The following is a 22,644-nucleotide window of genomic DNA, read 5'->3' as shown; positions in this document are numbered from 1 at the left end:
TCATCTAAACAATTAAAAAAACCGTGATACCTAAAAAACTGGTTTGCGTTTTACTAGCTTTATATAAAATACATTTCATTCCACAATAAACTTAAAGGACAATGCCCATTTTCTTAGGGCGTTTGGGCCCCTAAAAAAAAGTTGTCGGGTCATGAGGGTTTTAACTTAAAACGTTAAAAATAAACTGTCTGTGAATTATAACCATTAGCTATTTGTTTTTAATTTGTTGTTCAAGTCACAGACAACTCTTTCGTTTGGCAGCTGAAAGGTTTACTATAAGACTTTATGAGCTAAGCCCTTTACCTATTGGCGAATTTAAAATCTATGGCACTCAGTTTTGGGATGTTATCAAATAAGTAATTTATTTTTTTGTAAAACAATGCCAGGTTGAAAGAAATGTTGATACATAAACTAAACAACGTGAAAAAATAAGGCATAGTTTTTCAAGTACAAATAGTTTTGACATAAAGTTGGCCCACCTTTGGGCATTGTCCTTTAGAAATCATGGCGTGCCATTATTTATTTCAATAAAACAACATGCTTTCTAAGCTATATTGCGGGTTTTGTATAGCTTAAATGCATAATTTCTTAATGTACACTGTTTACTAAAGAAATACAAACGACACATCACTGTGTTTGTTGTCAACATACAATAGGTACCTACAAGAATTATTTATTATCTTCGTAAAGTCCCAGCGTGTTTTCACACGAGGCAATGACGGAGCACATTCTTATCACGTACGCTAATATATGCCAATAATATAATATAGAATTCGGGTCCATAGCGTGTGTTGTTCAATTTTGTATTATTCGAGACTGCAAAAAGTACATAATATACAATTTTTCTAGTTTCGATGTCCGTGAAACATGTTATCGCCCATTGGCGAATTTAATCTTGTTTGAATAAACATGATAATATTTTGATGTAATCTGCGTGTAATTCACCGAGGAAATTACAAGAAGAGGTTGTTTACGTTTTGCATACTGTGTGTGTGTGCGTGTGTGCGTGTGTGTGTGTGTGTGTTTGTGTGTGAGAGTGTGTGTGTGTGTGTGTGTGTGTGTGTGTGTGTTTGTGTGTGTGTGTGTGTGTGCGCGTGCGCGTGCGTGCGTGCGTGGGTGTGTGTGTGTGGCGTATATGTGTGTGAAAGCACGCGCACGTGCCTATATGTGTGTGTGTTAATAATATTCATCATAGATCTATTGAAGCGTCTTGAATCAACTACGAGCGTAAATTTAATAAATAGTACAGTCCCCGGCACGTAACTTGGCAAGAGTCGCTAGATGCGCAGAAGTCGTTTTTTAGGTCTCTTTGGTTGTCAAGCGGGACGCGGGGAAAGACGTAACACCGTTCCGAGCGCGCGATTGGTGAGTCAGTCGAACCTCCCCTCCCGCACCGCGACCACGTTCCGTTCGCTCCCGGTTACACATGCGCCTACTAAAGTTGTAGGAACCCTTTGCTTATATTGAGTTTTTGTTACGAGTGTTATTGTTTTAAGTTTGTTTGCAACGCCAGGACCAAATACCAATGCCAAAGTCGATTCAGTCACTGAGCGTTTTATTATTTACGCCAGTGACGACAGCGACTCTTCGTTATGTCGACGATGAGGAGCCAACTCCTTCCACCAGCTAAGGTGCTACCATAAATTTAATCCACTAGCACTATTAGAAAATGATAGTGACGACGGCGACACATAATTTTTAATATTAAGTATGTTTAAAAAAACTTCTTAACTTTTAATTGTATTTTATTTATAACACCTAATACACTTCACGAATTCCTCTCTTTTCTTTAACTTTCTTCTAAACACAAGCTTAAAAATAAATTATGGTAAATAAAAAATTTAATAAAATAAAATTAAACTAAATACGGGCAATAAAAGTGACCATTTTTTTGTTGCAATGTACACTATGCGCGACATTACCCCCACTACATCAAAACCTTGCCAACTTACGTGCCGCTTACTATAACGTGGCAGAAAGGATCCAGATCCTATTTTGTTAATCACTTAGAAAAAAATAAGATTTTTAATTACGAAAATTTTAATTTCTAAGCATTTTGATCGTAATCATACAAACACGAAATGAAGTACACAATACACAATATTATTACGGATTATCACCTTCACCGGGTGTCTGTCTTCGATTAATTTCATTATCAATTATTTATCAGTAAGTTCACTTAATTTATATTTAATATAATTAGTACTACCGCTATAACAACGCAGAAAACACTAATGATCTAACAAACACCTGTCATGCCCTAAATGTTTTGCTTTTCAGTAATTTTCTTTGGTTTTTGCTAGCAAAAAATAAACCAGGAATTAAACCCTAAAAATAGTTTTAACTATTTATTGCTTTAATTATTCATTTGTTATTCTTAATTATTTAAGTAATTATGTTATCTGAAATAAGTGAATAAAATGAGCAGCCTTTGTAATTTAGCAATGTGTTTATAACTCGACCTCAACAAATATATTACAAAAGTAATAAATCATCTCATAGGGAGTAGTCGTCCTGGTGTTTAAGCAATTAAAATATTATTATAATAAATTCAATATAGGTACTCTACGATTAAATTCAATTCAATACTTGTAAAGAAACAATGTTTGCACTAGAATTTGAACTAAACATGCAAAGGACATGGGCCACTCTCCATACATTGCACGGCCCAGAAAACGAAGTTCAAGGACAGTAATGAAATTAAGTTTAAATAACAGACTATATATCCTTTTTGTTATAAACAAATTAAAATTAATATTGTTCATGGCGATACAGAGATATTTAAAAAATAAGATAAGAATTTTAGGTTATATCAGATGATTTTGCTGTCAATACACTGACACCGAGTGCGAAAACGACTAAACATTAAACAAGCGAGGTTTTTTTTTGCTTAAGATCAATAATTATTAATGATTTATTCTACGGATTTAAAAGTATACAAATAGATTTTTGTTTAGATATAATGTTTTTTTTTTTTTTTTTTAAATCTCGCCACGTTAACTGGTCCCGTGATAAGTTCGTAAAGAACTTGTGTTACAGGTACTAGATAACGGATATAAATGTAAAATTTTTATTATACACATACATATATTTAATATACATCCATAACCCTGGAAAAGACATTTATATTTATCATACAAATATCTTCCCTTGGCGGGATTCGAACCCGCGACCCCCTTGTGTAGTGACCATGTCACTTGCCACTACACCAGACGGCCGTTAGTTAAGGATCTTGTTAAGGATTAGTTGTTAAGGATCTCTAAATCCCCCTCCAAAAAGTTTTTACTCTCGCCCACCACCGAGCTTCACTTCATCGAGCGATCGCGAACGCATATACATCTTTAACGATTACATTATCTACTGCACTCATATTGCACTTCATTATTATTTATTCTTCAGTTTTTATCTTTTAATAAACCTGTAAATACGAGCCAAATCGTTTCATTGAAGAGAACAACAAGACATCCAGCACGGAACCATCCATTAATTAAATATATTAATATATTTTGCTAGTTTTTTGCAATATAATGTCTTTTTTAAGAAGATTTAATGTGAATTGTTTAAAATATAAATATATTTTACCTATGGCAACTCCTTCAATATTATCAATGTAGCTTAATCATGCTAATTTCTTTTTATTTATGATTTTAATTATCCCACTATTAAAATACCCTTAAATTTTATAATAAGTATGTAAAAATGAAATGTTTTTTTCTATAGATATTTCATTCGTGTCCTTGAGAGCACGAGCAGCTGGGCCGTAAATGGCCCATGTCCTTTATACAACAATGTACGCTCTGCACCTTCAACCGCTTCAAATTCGTAATTCTTAAAAATAAAAAAGGATAGTTTATACAGAAAATAATGCAGCCAATGTCACTCTCCGCTGCGATTTGCTAACGACTGTTAAGCAATAATCACGAGGATTGGTTGTTCCGTTGCTGCGTGAAGCAAGAACGAAGCAATACACACACTTTCGAAGCCCCTTTTTTAAACAATAAATGGTTTCTCTTAGATTTTGTAGTCGTTTATATACATATTTTATTACTTAGGTGGGTGGACGAGCTCACAGCCCACTTGGTGTTAAGTGGTCACTGGAGCCCATAGACATCTACAACGTAAATGCGCCACCCGCCTTGAGATATAAGTCCTAAGGTCTCAGTATAGTTACAACGGCTGCCCCACCCTTCAAACCGTGCGGACTCGCAAGAGGCCCCACCACAAGTCCTCACAAGTTAATAAAGTCAAGACCAAACGAATATTAATACTAAATGTTCTTGTCAACAGATGATGTTTACAATGAGATCACACCAAATGCTGACTGATGTCGTGTTGGAAGTTGGAAACGAACTCTTTCACGTCCACAAAGTTGTATTAGCGGCGGGCAGTCCTTATTTTAAGGTAAATACCATACTGTAACCATACATACCAACAAACATACACACCCACACAGACACAATCTTAAAAACACGCAACAATCAGATTGACTTTGGTTGGTTCGTTTGTTCGACCTCGCGTTATAAGACGGCATCCTCTTTGTGACGTTTTGGTAAGAACACTATACAGCCCCTCAATCATTTAGTACAGTGAAAAACGAAATGAGAACTAAAAGTGAAGAAATAAAAACATGCCTCCAAGGCTCTGTATATCCAGTGCATCAATTGAAAAACGTTTCTATCTTATAATAAATAAACAAATACCTAATTTAAGGTAATTGGATACCGAATGGATAATTTATGAAACTGTCAAGTGACGTCAGGAGTCAAATCAACATGGCGGCTAGTTTTGGCGCGAAAATTAAAAATGTTAAATTGTATTACCTATTTGGGGGACATATTGGACTTATAAAAAATAAATAAATAATATGGTGTCTCATTCTTATTGCCAAAGGAACAAATAATTAGAAATATCTATGTAGTTGCTAAATAAACAAACATTATTTAAAATTTAAATCATGTTTGAATACCCTATTTCAAAGAGAATGTAATCACTACCTAAGTTATAACCTGTTTTACTGAGTGAGCACAAATATAGATGCTCAAATAATATTAGTAATAATAATATTTTTACAAAACAGGAAAAACACTATTTCAAATTATTTTAAATAAATATTAATAGATAATATGAGCGATTATAAATTATTGGGCAATTATCTTTTTGTCTACTAGAAACACAAACCTAAGTGTGTGGTCGAAAAATAATAATCTCGCATACTCACACGTTTTCCATGTAACGCGCAATGCTTTCTTCAATACTTAAATCATAAACATATATTTTTATGTTATAAAGATAAAAAAATGCTATTGGTGGTTTTTGTCTATTTATATTTTGATTAACCGCGAACCTTAGTGTTTGGCACTTTTTTTTGAACACCTGATCTCTAAAAATAACCTTCATTATTAATGCTCATTAGGAAAGTTTTTTTTCCTATATTAATAAATGGAAAAGTTTCAAATGAGCTTAAAATTTCATGGCATTTTACAATCGACCCGTCCCAATTGTCCATTGATCCAATACACTTCGTGGCTGACTGAGATCGAAGATAATAAGACTATAAATAAAAATCTTGCTGTAATATGTGTTTAATATACCTACATGTGTATTTCCTTCGCTTTTTGCGAGTCGTAGATATAATTTAAACGACTATTACTGCTTAAATATAAACTTTTTTACTTTTCACCGACGATTTTTTTCCTACCTATTCGCTAGTAGCCTAGTGGCTATTCCAGCAACGCCCGGACGGGTATAGGTGCGCTCACGTGCTCAACCTGAGAAAATTTGCTAACACTAGCCCTAGCGAGAGCAGTGATTTTCGGAATCCACCACAAGATCGGAATCTCGACCGGTACTTGAGAGACCTGAAAACGACGAGAGTGAATTCGGGGGATCCGACAAGACATGTTTCAGGCGATGGCGACCTTGCGTTGCCCCGTCGCGGTCGGATAAAATAATTCGTGTCGCGCCGCCGCGTCGCTTTCTCGAAGTAGCGTTCTGACGCTTCCTTAAGATACTTACGTAACGTTACTAGATTTAGGGCGTCGTGAAGATCTACATTCCTCACATACTATGATACTCCGACCCAGCAAAACCGGGATTGGATGACGTGGAGAGAGTTAAAGTGTGTACGGGCCCCGTGAGCGAACACTTGCATAGGTCATGACAGAACGTATGCAAGTTTTGTAGAGTGTCACCTTGTTATGAAGGGATACTTCGGTTCGATTTCCTTTTAATTTTAAACATTAACGTTCATTCTCGTTTCCGCACTATCCGTCCCACACCATGCTATCCGATACTCACTTCCCCGATTTTAGTACTTTGAATTAACGATGTCTATTTAGTGGTCCCGGGCTTGGTCGATCCCCGGTCTTACTCGATATCTTGAATATTTCTGACATTTGGCATTCATGATCTAATTCTTGTTTAAAAATAGTAAAATAACAAAACTCCAAAAACAATCAAGTTACTAGCTGAAATGAATCATACAGTTACAGTGATTAACAAACATGTTGTTAGACTGTATCGTGAATTTGTAAATGATTTCAAGAGATTCAAGAAATATCCAACAAAATTAATCGGGTTCTTAGAATAACGGAAAAAAACTACTACTCGTCTCAGAATGACTTTGCATATTTATTTATTTTAAGAACCGAAATATAACAAATAAAATGAAAAACCTAGTCAAGAAACACAGATATTGTATATAATATTTTTTGCAATTATCAGGTGACTTTGCGTTTTGAACGGATTTGAGAATTGACGACTCTTTGTGATTGATATACGTCAATGGAGATTAGCATAAAAGTAATAATTTTTGTTTTTCAACATGTGACGTATTTCAAAACACGTAAGGCACACACTGCAATTCATGCAGTATTTTAAGCTTTAAGATTTTTGAATAATTCCTTTAATTATTAAGCCTGTTGTAGCCCGGCCTTTAGATTAAGGTTAGGATTTCGAAATAAGATTAAAATTGCGCTCCTAATTCCTAAGATATACTTAGCCATTCGAAACTTTAAGGGTGGACAGCTGTGGAGGAATTTAAAGATAGAAGTACTCGCATTTGCATAGTAGTTAATACAGATAAACGAGCTAACGACCTAGCTAATGTTATAGGTTTTTTTTTTTTAATTCTTAGATGTGTGGACGAGCTCACAGCCCCCCTGGTTTTAAGTGGTTACTGGAGCCCATAGACATCTACAACGTAAATGCGCCACACACCTTGAGATATAGTTCTAAGGTCTCAGTATAGTCACAACGGCAGCCCCACCCTTCAAACCGAAACGCATTACTACTTCACGGCAGAAATAGGCTGGGCGATGATACCTACCCGTGCGGACTCACAAGAGGCCCTGCCACCAGTAAAATTATATTGTTATAATATATTATGTATTATATTAATTCTGGTATTAAGATAAATGGTGTGATATGGTATTTGTTCTTTGTGCTCAGGCGATGTTCACGAGCGGCCTCAAGGAGTGTGAAATGTCAAGGGTCCGGTTACAAGGCGTGTGTCCTTCAGCGATGGCCTGGCTGATATACTTTATGTACACGGGGAAGATCAGGATAACTGAAGTGACGGTCTGCCAGCTGCTCCCGGCCGCCACCATGTTCCAGGTTAGTATTTGATTTATTTATTTATTTATTTATTTATATATAACTCAATATTGCGACCGTCCCTCTCGTGAATTCACGCTTCTATTGCGGCGTGTAGCGGACATTCTCATTGTGATGCCTAAGGGCTCGGGTAACGCCTCTCCGAAAACAGTAATTACTGACAGAAATACTGTTTTTTTTGGAACGAAGTTACTTATGGGACGATGCGGAGGAGAACCCTACCCGTAAAAAACGTCCGTAACGTAAGATTTTTATTAGTAATGCACACAGTGTACGACTTAACTTTGTAATAGCGTACAAAAAATAACATATTTTATTATCATTCATTGACCACGATCTCAGAGCGTTCGTTTGCGCAATACACTAACTCTTATGCAAACAACCGTGAATTACCGAATGACCGTTGTTGCGACCGGGTTGTTGCGAAACCTCTAGTTTTATTTTCTTTATAGCTCGAATAGAACTTAAAATTAATATTTTTATAAATAAGAACTTCGTTCCTATCCGGTGTCCAACGACACCACACATCTTTTTTTTTTGTGAACGTAGAGAAATCGAAATACAGAAAATTCTAGCAACATCTCGAACATAGGTTGTTTTAGAAATAGATTAGGCAGATAAGATTTTCTAAAAAAAAATCTTTTCGAATAGTTTCAAAGTTTGTCAACATCCGTTAACTAATATCTTAATTTTGTCCAAGTTCCAATTAAACCTCCAATAGGACATAAGAAAACCGTTCCCGGAATCGAAACAGCAATGCTAGTAGAGAACTAACTAATAATAAACCGAAAACAAATTTTAATTTTTTTTTATTGTTTATTTATGTGGACGAGCTCACGGCCCTGACCTCACCTGGTGTTAAGTGGTTACCGGAGCCTGTAGATATCTACAACGTAAATGCCGCCACCTACCTTGAGATATGAGCTCTAAAGTCTCAGTATAGTTATAACGGCTGCCCCACCCTTCAAACCGAAACGCATTACTGTTTCACAGCAGAAATAGGCAGGGGCAAATTATAATTTTGCGGGTTTGATTTTTATTACACGATGTTATTCCATCACCGTCGAAGTCGATCGAGAACATTTGTTAAGTACGTATTTCATTAGAAGAATTGTTATTTGCCAGCGAGATTCGAACACCGGTGCAACGCTAAATACGAATGCACCGGACGTCTTATCATTTAGACCACGACGACTTCAATGTTAAATAATATTACGCGAACCCGCAATCTGAAGTGAAAGTAACTGAAACTCAGGAGTCTCACGAAATAAAATAAATACTGCTCGCTCCGTTTTGTGTTACATTACGTGCTTTGCTATAAACTAAATCGTTTCTTGTTACATTGCGCGTGCTCAGATTGCGACTTGTCCTCGCTTTCGGCAACAGTTTTCTTACACCCGACATAATAAGTAATGTACAATAGTACATTGTGCACCAAGGGAGAAAAGTTGGACATTTCCTCCTGCGGTGCACATACTATTTTTTCTCCTATTAGGCCGAAAGTTTGTGGAGTACCGAGCCGGGGCCCAGGGGCGAAGTCCTGGCAGGGGGTAGGTGGGGTGGAGCACCCCGTTCTCATAAAAAAAACAATTTAACTGTTTTTTAATTTTTAAATAAACTACTACTAATTGAATAAGAACTGTCTGATGAAGTCATCTTTGTTTAATACTTCACTATTAAATTTTATTGCCTTTTGTTTATTTCACTTTTACACTAAGCACAATATTGCAAATTATCCGAACACAACAATGGCGGAGAATTTTAGGTGCGTGAGAGCAGACGTAGACACTAACGCGCATGCGCACTTGTCAGTACCCAGGGAGGAAAAGTGACACTTTCTTCCCTGTACAGCGGGACGAAAACCGAACTTTCGGCGTAGGTAGGAGAAAAAACTATTTGTATTTGTAGTTTTGTTGCATACCAAACGTTGTTTGTTCGTTAAGTTGTTGACTACACTTATTTTAGACGTGTGCCGACAGATAACGAATGTAATAAACGCATGCAGCGCGTTCCTCGAGCGACAGCTGGACCCCTCGAACGCGATCGGGATCGCGAACTTCGCCGAACAACACGGATGCGTTGAACTCAAGAAGAGAGCCAATCAATTTATCGAGAGACATTTCACGCAGGTAAGGCTAACTTTTTTATTATTGATTGCTTAGATGGGTGGACGAGCTCACAACCCACTCGGTGTTAAGTGGTTACTGGAGCCCATAGACATCTACAACGTAAATGCGCCACCCATCTTGAGATATGAGTTCTAAGGTCTCAAGTATAATTACAACGGCTGCCCCACCCTTCAAAGTGTAAGGCATTACTGCAGAAATAGGGTGGTGGTACCTACCCGTGCGGACTCACAGGAGGTCCCACCACCAGTAGTAACTACATCAACATACTCAAACTCGATGATTTCATATAGATACATATTTGGGGATAGCGACAAGGGGAAGATCTTCCACAGAGCGGGTGATATTGCTTGTATTTTGAAAATGTCGTAAGTGAGATTCAGGAATCTGTTAAATATCTTGTGTTGTATGATGGCTACCCGCCACACATCCATACACATACATACAGAAAAATACATAATAATATAGATACAGATACACACATATAGATATTGACAGGGGACCTAATTATCACATGTTGTGTTCTCGACGTCAAAACAAGGTCAAAAGACCTGATGAAGATGACCAAAAATTCAATGACGGTGGCATGGAAGATTAACACTCCGTGTCTCGGAAGCATGGAGGGTAGAGAAAATAATAATAGTAATAAATCCAAGTGACAGACAGATTGTCAAATGAATTTTTTTATATGAACGTTAATAAATACTCTAGGATCTGCTGGTACTAAATTAAGAAATCTGTGTGCACAAAGTACAATAATTAACCAGATTAAAAAAAAAATACTAGTTTTTTTTTTGTTTTTTTTTATTGCTTAGATGGGTGACGAGCTCACAGCCCACCTGGTGTTAAGTGATTACTGGAGTCCATAGACATCCACAACGTAAATGCGCCACCCACCTTGAGATATAAGTTCTAAGGTCTCGAGTATAGTTACAGTAGTTTTAATGGATTATCGCATATGACGTAACCACCCCAATTGTTGTGCCCCAGGTGTGCCAAGAAGAAGAATTCCTACAGCTAACAACACAAGAACTGATATCTCTTATCCGCAAAGACGAACTGAACGTAAGAGAAGAAAGAGAAGTGTATAACGCTGTTTTAAGTTGGGTGAGTTCTCTATGCATTTTTATACGTTTTTATTGTCTTTGTAGAAATACGAGCATACCGCCAATCTCATGAAAAATAGAAACTGTCACTCATGTACATCATCAATACCAAAATCTCTTCAAGCCTCGTTTGGACATGTCCATAGCGCTCCGATGGCGGGCGGTGCGATGATAAAATGCGTTGACGGGATAAAGAAAAAACCCGTAAAATACATAAATATCATTTTTATTTTATTTTGTTCATTATTTATTTATTTATATAAAGAAGTTTGTATACCACATTCAATGGTTCTAATCTAGGAAACGCTGTGAAACAAGAATAATTCGATCGAGATTGAAAATATTATGAATGTTTTGAACTAACTGATAAATCGGAGTGCAGTAACAAATCTATCAATAAACAATAGAACCCTTATGCCGTCTCGGTCGCGATCCGGCGGACCAAATGGTAAACAGTCGACGTCGCCCAAAATACTCATCTTGGACTCTCCCGATCCACTAACGGTGCTTTTAGGTACCTCAAGCACCGGTCATCGTCCACGTCGAACCCGTCGCTTGCGACGAAGGGCTCGGCGAGTAAATTAACCCTCAGACACAGCCCACTGAGTTTCTCGCCGGATCATCTCAGTGGGTCGCGTTTCTGATCCGGTGGTAGATTCTGCGAAGCACGTCTCCTGCTAGGGTTCGTATTAGCAACATCGTCAGGTTTGAGCCCAGTGAGCTCACCTACTAGCCCGGTAACGCTGACATGGTCTCTCTAGACCATCAGCTTAGGTAGGAAACAAAAAAAACCGTCTCATTCAGATCATCGCCAAATAATTCCTGCGGGCAAAAAATCCAATAGAATTGAATATTTTTATTGCTTTTATCGATTTGCTTATAAGAATGATATAAATGAAAATAATTTTCAGTGCTTATATTATTATCTAATCAGTTGTTTCCTCAATTCTGAGTATCGTGATCAATTCAAATTCGGATACCTAGTCAATCGAGCTAGGTTTTTTCATTTGTACGCCACATTACACGGCTCGCGTACAAATCTACAAATCGCTTACTAACTTCAATCGTAATCACGCTATTCGCCAGCATACTCATATTCCGTTAATTTGTTTTTTTAAGGCAAGATTTTGTATCATCCTTCCCATGTTAATCTTGACTGATCTATTGATTATACTTTACTGTAGACGAAAATAATAAAAAACAAATACATGTGCGTATTTTGCAACACAATAATAAGAGTGGGTAGTATTATTCTGGGCGATCTCTTCTGGGCGGCCATCAGGTGGAGATAATTGACATGTTCTTCTTCAAACGAGCTTTGCGAAGAATACTTCGCAATAGGCAACGGCTTAGCTATGTCCCTTGCATTACTGACTTCCATAAGAGACGGTAACTACTTACCGTCAATTGAGTCATATGCTCGCATGCCTACAAGGGCATTAAAAAAAAGGTTCTAGATTTCACAAAATAACCATTCTTGTAGAACTTATCGCAACGGCTATACATATTATCTAGTGATGTGGCATATTTGAAATTCACGAAGAAAAATATGGAATTTCATTGTTTAACAAATAGGACTTTAATTCGGACCGAACAAGGAACTCTTTACCGTTGAAGTAAAAATGAGAAAAAGAATGAGATAAAACGGTTTCTGGAGGGTTTTCTTCTGTTTTTTTGCACGTGTAAGCGCAGTTTATGAATTACGCAGTTTTCAAGTCTAATTCAATTATGTTATGTCATTAATTAGTCAATGATTAGACTTAGCGCAGTTTGTTATATGTATACAGATTGTCTTATCATTGTTTTCGAATAAATCTTATCTACAACATGATGTTTCATTTTACATCAAACAAATAGTAGGTTAATTTTAATGTTAGAAGGTAATAAACAGACTGTCTCACATATCTTTACGTTATCGTGTGTAAAGTCCAAACAAAAAATGTCGTCACTTCATATTGTCAAGTTGTTTATATGTTTAAGATGAATGTATGTGGGTAATACTGCGAACCGGTGCATTCGTGATAAACAACGACCACAATGATAGTCTGCTGCTACGTTATTAATTTATTTATAGCATACACATAATTTGCAGCTTAACTGAAACACAATCTATATATTTAAATGAATTGATATCATCTTAAACGTTACAGGTAAAATACGATGAGGACAGAAGGCATCCTCGGATGGAGCACATCCTGCAGGCGGTTCGATGCCAGTACCTAACACCGAGCTTCCTGAAGGAGCAAATGAGCACGTGTACGGTTCTAAAGAAAGTACCTGCCTGTAGGGAATACTTAGCTAAGATATTCAAGGTGAGGACACGTCACACCAATTTGAATGTATAATGTTTTTTTCTGATAGAAACGTATTTACAATGGACTATTATTCTGATATTTTGTCGCCAGGTGGACGTATAGTGCCGTGCAATTAAATTATTTTTCAATTACAATAAATATAGACATCTACAACGTAAATGCCGCCACCCACCTTGAGATATGAGTTCTAAGGTCTCCGTATAGTTACAACGGCTGCACCACCCTTCAAACCGAAACGCATTACTGCTTCACGGCGGGGCGGTGGTACCTACCCGTGCGGACTCACAAGAGGTCCTACCACCAGTAAAATCAAATCAAAACAATTTTTATTCAACATAAATGAAAGTACATACTTGTTGAACGTCAAAAAGAACTACCGCCAATTCACATAAAACTAGCCTCCGTCCTGAGAAGAACTGGCAAGAAACTCAGCAGGGATGTCTTTTTTTTTTAAATATTAGATTATTTTTTTTTAATATTAATTTTTACAATGAGTATTATAAATACTAACAATAAATTTTGTTATTATTTCAACAGGATCTGACATTACACAAGAACCCGGTCGTGAAAGAACGCAGACCGAACACGCCCCGCATTATATACGTGGCTGGCGGGTACTTCAGGCACTCGATAGACACGTTCGAGTCGTTCAACCTGGACGACAACTGCTGGACGACTCTGCCGCGACTGACCGTGCCCAGGTCGGGACTCGGAGCGGCGTTTTTAAAGGTAATACTGTGAAGAGTATTTTACTATTATTATAATATTTTTTTTATTCCTTAGATGGGTGGACGAGCTCACAGCCCACCTTGAGTTACGTGGTTACTGGAGCCCATAGACATCTACAACGTAAATGCGCCACCCGCCTTGAGATATAAGTTCTAAGGTCTCAAGTATAGTTACAATGGCTGCCCCACCTTTCAAACCGAAACGCACTACTGCTTCACGGCAGAAATAGGCAGGATGGTGGTACCTACGCGCGCGGACTCACAAGATGTCCTACCACCAGTAATTACGCAAATTATAATTTTGCGGGTTTGATTCTTATTACACGATTTGTTATTTCTTCACCGTGGAAGTCAATCGTGAACATTCACTGTCAACAACAATCCAACTGTCATTCACGTCAAGAGTATCTGGAGGCAGACTCGGATAACTTTTACAAGAGGGTCGTGTTCTGGCGACATCTCTGCTAGATAGTCAAAACCTTAATTCATTCATTCATTAATAAGTTTGGTGATTCTATATATATATATAATGTATCACGACACTAAATTCACAAATTCACAACATTATTTGCTGTCATTATTAATTAATTATTATATCGATGTATTTACGTGTATGTAATAATTGCAACGAAATTCAAAAATGCATTGTTATGATTATTGCCCAAAACTACGTCCTTTCCTTGGTCTCTACATTAGGGAGTTGTTGAACATTAACGTCAGAGTGTGGAAAGATTTATTTTGAAGATAAAAATTGGCGTAATTTCCACAACTCATTCATTTACTGTATGGAAAATATAAGAATCATCGTGTGACGATAACGTTGGGTTGTCATACAAGATAATAATATTATTATGTTATTGAACGATTGCCCTAGACGCGAGAATGCCGACTAATAATGCGACTGCAAAACCTTTACACATGTTCGATGGGTTGATCTTTGATTTATGGTTCCGCCAAAAGGACAAATCATTTTCGATCACGTAACTGAGACGTGTTGGCCACGTGAATCAAAAAGAAATTGATAGAGTAAATATAATATAGATTATCGAAAATGATTTTCTCAATCTTTACGATACTTATCACGCAATGAATGAAGCTAGTTTCGGAATATAGAATAATAATAAATATTTGAGTAAGATCGGTGCCGCTATGTCATGCAATTAAATATTAAGATTTTCAAGAACAACAATATATTTTTGTACGGGTCAGCGCGCACATCATATTGCATACCGATGCATTTTACATCAAAGTCATTCATTTTCGATTCAATTCGTGTACCGCCATCAGCAAGGCGTCGCGTAGGTACGTGCATAATGTCATTTTTATCATATAAATAGAGTCATCAATCAGTGTAAGCATATCAATAAACAATTACTCAATATTGGGAGTTGTTATCATTATCACAACAGAGGGTTGTGTGGGCAAACCGTACAATTTTGAATTTTCATATATTTATACGCCTGTATTAGTTTGAAATGTTTGTATGTAACTGAATTTTTAAAAGTTATTCTCACTTGCTTCAATGCGTCCCATTAACTTTAAAATTTATAAATTCATCAAAACAAGGACCAATGACAGTTCAATAATTATATAAATTCGCTCTAATATCAACAGTACCAACAGATTAAAAAAGACAACATTAAATATAAATTCGGTTTATTATTAAAGTGTTTTTTTTTTACTTTTTAATATATTAACCACTTCTACCATCCAGTAACCACTTAACACCAGGTGGGCTGTGAGCTCGTCCACCCATCCCATTTTAAATAACATTTGTTATATACATAACAAAATGTTGCCAGATAACACACATACCTACTACACATACATAATAACATAAGTCAAAGATTGTGTCTTATAAGGACTTATAATGAACTATAAATAAAATGTAAAACTTTTATGATGTTTTTCAACATTGTATTCTGTTGAAGTCTTGCCTGATCGGACGTCATTAATCTAATCTAAATATTATCATCATACATAACTTGCCTTTTTACCGTTTAAGCATGAGATCGTGAGAAATATTAATAAAGTACTCAAATATTTGAACAAGATAGTATAAAAGCGCTAATGCGCAATGTATGTTATTGACAAAATTGATTTAAATAAAAATGTAGATAAAAATACTTATAGGTATTTCAAATGTCGAATTTTATGTTTTTTTTTTTTTTATTGCTTAGGTGGGTGGACGAGCTCACAGCCCATCTGGTGTTAAATGGTTACGGGAGCCCATAGACATTCAAAACGTAAATGCGCCACCCACCTTGAGATATAAGTTCTAAGGTCTCACGTATAGTTACAACGGCTGCCCCCCACCCTTCAAACCGAAACGCATTACTGCTTCACGGCAGAAATAGGCAGGGTGATGGTACTCACCCGCGCGAACTCACAAGAGGTCCTACCACTAGTAAAAACGTACAAAATGAATGGGGAATTCGTGCCGTAATAGTTTTGAAATGCGTTAACGGTTACCAAGAAAGCAGTTAAGTACATATAATGATATTGACGGGAAAAGCGACATTTTTGCGAATTTACAGGAGAGCCATTTAATGTTTAAAATTTGGAAAAAAATATCAAAACACTTCTTCAGCTATTTGTATGGACTAAACTTAGTTGAAATTCAATTAAAAACATTGGACCTGTTGATGATAATACCAAATAAAACGTATCTTTAATTATTATAAAGAAGTCGTCGTGGCCTAAAGGATAAGACGTCCAGTGCATTCGTGTTGAGCGATGCACCGGTGTTCGAATCTCGCAGGCGGTACCAATTTTTCTAATGAAATACGTACTCAACAAAAGTTCACGATTGACTTCTACGGTGAAGGAATAACATCGTGTAATAAAAATCAAACCTGCAAAAATTATAGTTTAATTATAATTTTCACTCCTCGATATGAAATATTTATTTCAGGGTTTGTTCTATGCGGTCGGTGGTCGGAATACGTCACCGGGCTCGTCCTACGACAGCGACTGGGTTGACGTGTACAATCCCGCCACGGAACACTGGCGACCTTGTAGTCCTATGTCAACGCCGCGTCATAGGGTATGTATACACATGTTGATGCTTTCCCAATATATTTATTTCTTGTTGTCTAAGGGGCTAATACATTAAGTGTGCTTAGTGCGATCCCATAGACACAGCCCACTGAGTTTCTCGCCGGATCTTCTCAGTGGGTCGCGTTTCCGATCCGGTGGTAGATTCTGCGAAGCACCGCTCTTGTTAGGACCAGTGTTAGCAACAATTCCGGCTTTAGCCCCGTGAGCTCACCTACACGTTAGGCTGAAGCTGAAATAACCTCTCAAGGCTATCAGCATAGGTAAAAAAACAGAAGTTCGAGTTTTTTGGCTTCTCGATCCCTATGTTTGCCGCTAAGGGCGCTGTTCCAACTCCATACAAATTTGAGTTGACTTTACGCTATTGAGAAATTAAAAAACTCGCACTAAGCACACAGCATGTGGGTCTCTGACAGGTATATTAAATAGTTGAGAGTGGCCAACAATACTGGTCACGCATGAGGCCACTCATTGTGGGCGTGGCTGGGTAGGAATTTCATGTTCTGTACCAGTGGTGGATTGCCGAATGCTTCACCGGCAGTATAAGTTAATTCAATAAATTGCTCTATTCCACAATAATTCGTCAGCGCAATCACGACCGTCCTGATATGAGTGTCCGACTAACAAAATCATATGATTTAATGATACCCACATAGAACAATATAGTACGAAGTATTGAATGTTACCAATTATATTTGCAGGTCGGTGTGGCAGTAATGGACGGTCTCTTGTACGCCGTAGGAGGTTCGGCCGGATCAGAATATCACAGGACTGTTGAATGGTAACTCAAGGCTTTTTTTAATTCAATACATAGTTTCATTTAAATGTAGTCGTATTACCGCGCGTTTTAAACAGACCTCCCACATGTCCACGGCTCGAACGAAATATGCTTCTTTTTTTTAAGAGATTTTATGACCTGGTAACTAAGACCTTTAAGTCATGTCTTATTTTACTTTATTTTCTTAATTTTATGAAAAATGATAATATGGAGTGAAATGAAATGAAGATGATTAATTTGAGACATTAATCAACTGGGATGAAATTTAATGAAATGAGATGATATGGGATGAAATATAATCGCAGTAAAATGGTGGTCATTTACTGAGATTTTTTCAGTGGACTTTTTGGAGGAACCCGAGAAGTTACGTCCAGCAGCTTTGTTTCATTTTCCCACATTTGTGCACTTTCACAGATATTAAACAGTTAATAAACCACCATTATTACACATTTAAACCTGAAGAAACACTAAATAGACAAAATAAAACAAATCACACAACTTCACTCCTCGCGTTCCCGCCAAAAAGTCCCGAAATATGCTTCGAACTCTTTTGCCCGTAGATCTTATAGGTTGTATGATACTAAGTTCTCTAGTGTTGACATCTTTTATTTGTCACTTGTAGCATATAGAAAAGCTATTTTGGAATATTCATAAAGTGATTTAGACCGATGAGTATTATAGTTTTATAGTGTGAGTTGTTGTACATAATAATATGTGCGTATTGTGTTGCTTTTGTTTTATTGTAACTTAAATTTGTAAATTTCTCTTCTCTGTTCACTATCTACTTATATGTGATTTTGATAATGGAAACGTGTTTGGTTATTGTTTTAGCTATTTTTTTAAATATTATATGTTTGTATGATCATATTGTTCGTTTGTAATCTCACATACCCGATCCTGTAGACCAATTGGTAAACAGTCGACGTCGCCCTAAACACGTCATTAACGGTGCTTTTAGGCACAACAAGCACCGGCCACCGCCCTCGTCGAACCCGTCGCTTGCGACGAAAGGCTCGACAAGCGAATTAACCCATAGACACAGCCCACTGAGTTTCTCGCCGGATCTTCTCAGTGGGTCGCGTTTTAGATTCGGTGGTAGATTCTGCGAAGCACTACTCTTGCTAGGGTCAGTGTTAGCATCATTCCGGTTTGAGCCCCGTGAGCTCACCTACACACGTTAGGGTGAAGCTGAAATAGCCTCTCAAGGCATCAGCATAGGTAGGAAGAAAAAAAAGCAGAATCTAGCACCGGATCGGAAACGCGACCCACTGAAAATATCCGGCGAGAAACTCCTTAGGCTAATGAGTTCTAAGGTCTTAGTATAGTTACATATAGGATGTATTCGTGTTGCAGCTACGAGCCCGAGCGCGACCTGTGGAGCAGCGTGGCGGCCATGAGCACGGCGCGGCTGGGCGTGGGCGTGGCCGTCGTCAACCGGCTGCTGTACGCGGCGGGGGGGTTCGACGGCGCGCGCCGCGTGGCCTCCGTCGAGTGCTACCACCCCGAGAACAACCGCTGGACCGAGGTCGCGCCCATGCACGTCGCGCGCAGCGGGGCAGGTCCTTACTCTTGTCTATACCATTAATGCGTCTACCCCAAATAAATTGTACCTTCGTAATTAAGTGACACTCTATAAAACTCGCATACGTTCCGCCATTACCTATGCAAGTGTAGTGTTGATAACGAAATGATAACAAATAGACATTGTGTGTTTGCTTCTCTAAAAACTTGTAAATTTATATACGCTTGTTAATGGATTTGTGTTTTTTTTTTTTTTGCTTAGTTCTGAAGTTTCAGCCACTTAAGCCATAATACCGATATCCGATATAGTACTAATTCAGTCGTATGCAAATAAAATAACTTTCATCCAATTTTTGTTTGCAGATATTTTATTGTAATTTTTTCGAATTCCCCTCTTATTAAAACGATTCAATTACTCCTTCGCAATCTATTAGGCAATGTTTTCAATGATTCACTGTAATTTCAGACTTAGTTGTATAAAGACGATTACTTTTTCTCTTGTCATTATCGATAATGAAATGTAACGCTAAATTTCGTTACAGGCGTGGCAGCAATGAATCAGTTCATATACGTGGTGGGAGGCTACGATGGCTCCCAGCAGCTGGCCTCCGTGGAACGTTACGATACTGAGAAAAATACCTGGGAACTTGTGGCCCCGGTGCAGATAGCGCGCTCCGCACTCTCGCTCACCGTGTTGGATAACAAACTGTATGCTTTAGGTGAGCCTTTTTTTATTGCTTAGATGGATGGACGAGCTCGCAGCCCACCTGGTTTTTAGTGGTTACTGGAGCCCATAGACAACTACGACGTAAATGCAACACCCATCTTGAGATATCAGTTCTAAGGTCTCAAGTATAGTTACAACGGCTTCAAACCGAAACGCATTACTAGTTCACGGCAGAAATAGGCAGGGTGGTGGTACCTACCCGCGCGGACTCACAAGAGGTCCTACCACCAGTAAAACTAGCATTTTTTTTAACCACCACCTCCCTAACAAGTATTATTGATTTTGTTACGCTCAGGTGGTTACGACGGCACGTCGTTCCTGGACATCGTGGAGGTGTACGACCCGGCCACGAACAGCTGGTGCAACGGCACGCCGCTGACGTCAGTGCGGTCGGGCCACGCGTCCGCCGTGTGCTACCAGCACGTGGCGCCGCTGTCCGACCACTGCGACCTCGCCGCCGCCGCCACCGTGCTCAGGAAGATAGGCAAACGGACCGCCTCCACCGCAGTCCTCACTCAGCCGTCGTCCTCCAGAAACGACGACATCCCGATGGCCAACAATATCATTCGGACTTTATCGAACACTAGGAGCTTCGAGAACGGCCTGTAGTGACTAGTGCTGTGATGTGATACTCGATCTAAATCGGGACTGCCCTTGTATATAAGTCAGTGAGATTTGTGATTTTGTTTCTCGTAGCCATATGTAACGTATCGATTGCTGATTGTTTTGGTGACAGTACTAAGGAATGACGGCCAATAGCATATTCCACCGTATAGTTGATATGACAATGTTACGTTGTCGTTACTTTTGACGTTCTGACGAAAGAAATGGATCGTTATAATTTTGACTACAATAGTTTTATTGAGTACAAAACAATTGTACTTATTGTTTGACTAAAAAATGTTCTTCCTTGAACTTAATGTTATTGTTGTTAAGAACTGTATAGGTTTAACGTTAATTATCTTTTCATGCATTCATAGAGAAACCTGTAGCAAGTGTAAATACAGTAGAGCTGTTATGCGCTTTTATGTTGGCGGCCTCAAAGCCTGGACTCCCAAGACGCATATTCATTCACTAGCACATAAAATTCTGACAATAAACATTTTTATATTTCTTCTTCAAAGAAAAATGATAGCATATATTTTTATTCCAATATAAACCAAGATTTATTTATTTTCCTGTGTTAATTGAATTAAAAAAACTGCAAATAGGAACTGACGTGTTGTACTTGATTGAACCTTAATGACTGTTCTTTTTTAATTCAGTCTGTGTAAGGTGTATCTTTATAAACTTAGAATCTATAGAAAGGAACCTATTCCGAAAACAAAAGACGAAATGCGATAATTACAATATAACATTAACATATTCGTAAGCATAAAATTATATTACACAGCTTACAATATATTAGTAAAAATCGGCTGACACGCGAAGTCAACGAACCGTGACCGCCGGCTGCCTTAAATGTTTTGCCGTGGATTAACGAAATATGAACTTACTTTCAAGCAGCGCAGAACATTGTTTTCGGCTTTTGTTAATGTCCCTGTACATATTTACTTATTTCAAATTTAAATGTAGATACTAGAATGTGTTGATTTTATTATTAAACTATTTGACTTCACAGCTGAATCTAATTATAAATTTGAGGTCGTCAAGACAACTAAAGAACAAAACTTTGTGTAGTATGTTCTAAATGAACTGAAAAGTTATAAATTAGGTACTTAATTATTTGTTAAAACAATTGATTCTGATAATTTGTATTATTCTGTCGTCTAAGGGAACAGTACCATATTTAACTACCTACATAGACCGCGCCTTACTGTCGTAAATGTGTTCTTATGCATTTTTATTTCAAGCTCGCTTTTTATACTAGTACAATATTCTGTACATTCCTTTGGACGGTAGTATTGAAGTAATGACATATAAAATGTGATATATTTTATTTGTTTTGTATCTATTTTCTACAAAAAAAATTTTTATGTTTTGAAAATTAAATTACATTTTCATTACATATTTAATTAAGCCAACTATAAATATTTAATCATGTAAATAATATCATAGTTTTATTTGTAAGGAAAAATAAAGACTGTTAAGGGAAGTTATTTTAATGATTTTTTTGTCTTTTCATTGGCGTAGATAGGCCGTGGACACTGGACAGGATTTACCGCTCATCTAGTCTAGGTCAACCCATAGACGCTACAGCATGAACACTACTTTTTTTTCCCTACCTAATCTGATAGCCTTGAGAGCCTATTTCAGCGTTACCTTAACTAGTAGGTGAGCTCACGAGGCTCAAACCGGAGTGATGCTAACATTGACCTAGCAGTAGCAGTGCTTCGCAGAATCTACCACCGGATGGGAAACGCGACCCACTGAGAAGATCCGGCGAGAAACTCAGTGGGTTGTGTCTGTGGGTTAATTCGTTTGTCGAGCCCTTTGCCGCAAGCGACGGGTTCGACGAGGACGGTGACCGGTGCTTGTGGTGCCTAAAAGCACCGTTAATCGATCGGGAGGATCCGTAATGACGTGAATACTACTGCCTAATGTTAAAAAATATGCAACAAGGAATTATTGTGATCCTGCTATATTTAAAACTATTTTTACTGTTTATTCTCGCCCTTGTTATTTTGATGTAAATATTTCCGTCGTTTCGAACACCTTGCAGTTTTCGTGGT

At 37.7% G+C, this 22,644-nt stretch overlaps 2 protein-coding genes across 5 annotated transcripts in view; both read left to right on the top strand.

Moving 5' to 3' along the window:
- Keap1 (kelch like ECH associated protein 1) overlaps nucleotides 1–22,069 on the top strand; it is a 33,626-nt gene extending 11,557 nt beyond the window's left edge. For all 4 annotated transcript variants that reach the window (XM_089736623.1, XM_028178212.2, XM_089736622.1 and 1 more), the window contains 11 exons: nucleotides 4,288–4,401; nucleotides 7,450–7,614; nucleotides 9,594–9,743; nucleotides 10,731–10,847; nucleotides 12,997–13,158; nucleotides 13,699–13,890; nucleotides 16,804–16,935; nucleotides 17,648–17,727; nucleotides 19,078–19,283; nucleotides 19,788–19,964; nucleotides 20,268–22,069. In XM_089736623.1, the coding sequence (XP_089592749.1) occupies nucleotides 4,288–4,401; nucleotides 7,450–7,614; nucleotides 9,594–9,743; nucleotides 10,731–10,847; nucleotides 12,997–13,158; nucleotides 13,699–13,890; nucleotides 16,804–16,935; nucleotides 17,648–17,727; nucleotides 19,078–19,283; nucleotides 19,788–19,964; nucleotides 20,268–20,581 (1,809 nt within the window). In that variant the 3' untranslated portion in view covers nucleotides 20,582–22,069. The remainder of the gene's footprint in view (nucleotides 1–4,287; nucleotides 4,402–7,449; nucleotides 7,615–9,593; nucleotides 9,744–10,730; nucleotides 10,848–12,996; nucleotides 13,159–13,698; nucleotides 13,891–16,803; nucleotides 16,936–17,647; nucleotides 17,728–19,077; nucleotides 19,284–19,787; nucleotides 19,965–20,267) is intronic.
- Nucleotides 1–22,644, top strand: part of aux (cyclin-G-associated kinase) — a 348,262-nt gene that overhangs the window by 118,977 nt on the left and 206,641 nt on the right. The window lies entirely within an intron of this gene.

Source organism: Bombyx mandarina, chromosome 22 (assembly GCF_030267445.1).
Source record: "Bombyx mandarina strain Sakado chromosome 22, ASM3026744v2".
NCBI lineage: Eukaryota > Metazoa > Arthropoda > Insecta > Lepidoptera > Bombycidae > Bombyx > Bombyx mandarina.
The sequence above is the reverse complement of the archived record's forward strand: the minus strand, read 5'-3'. Positions and strand labels throughout refer to the sequence as shown.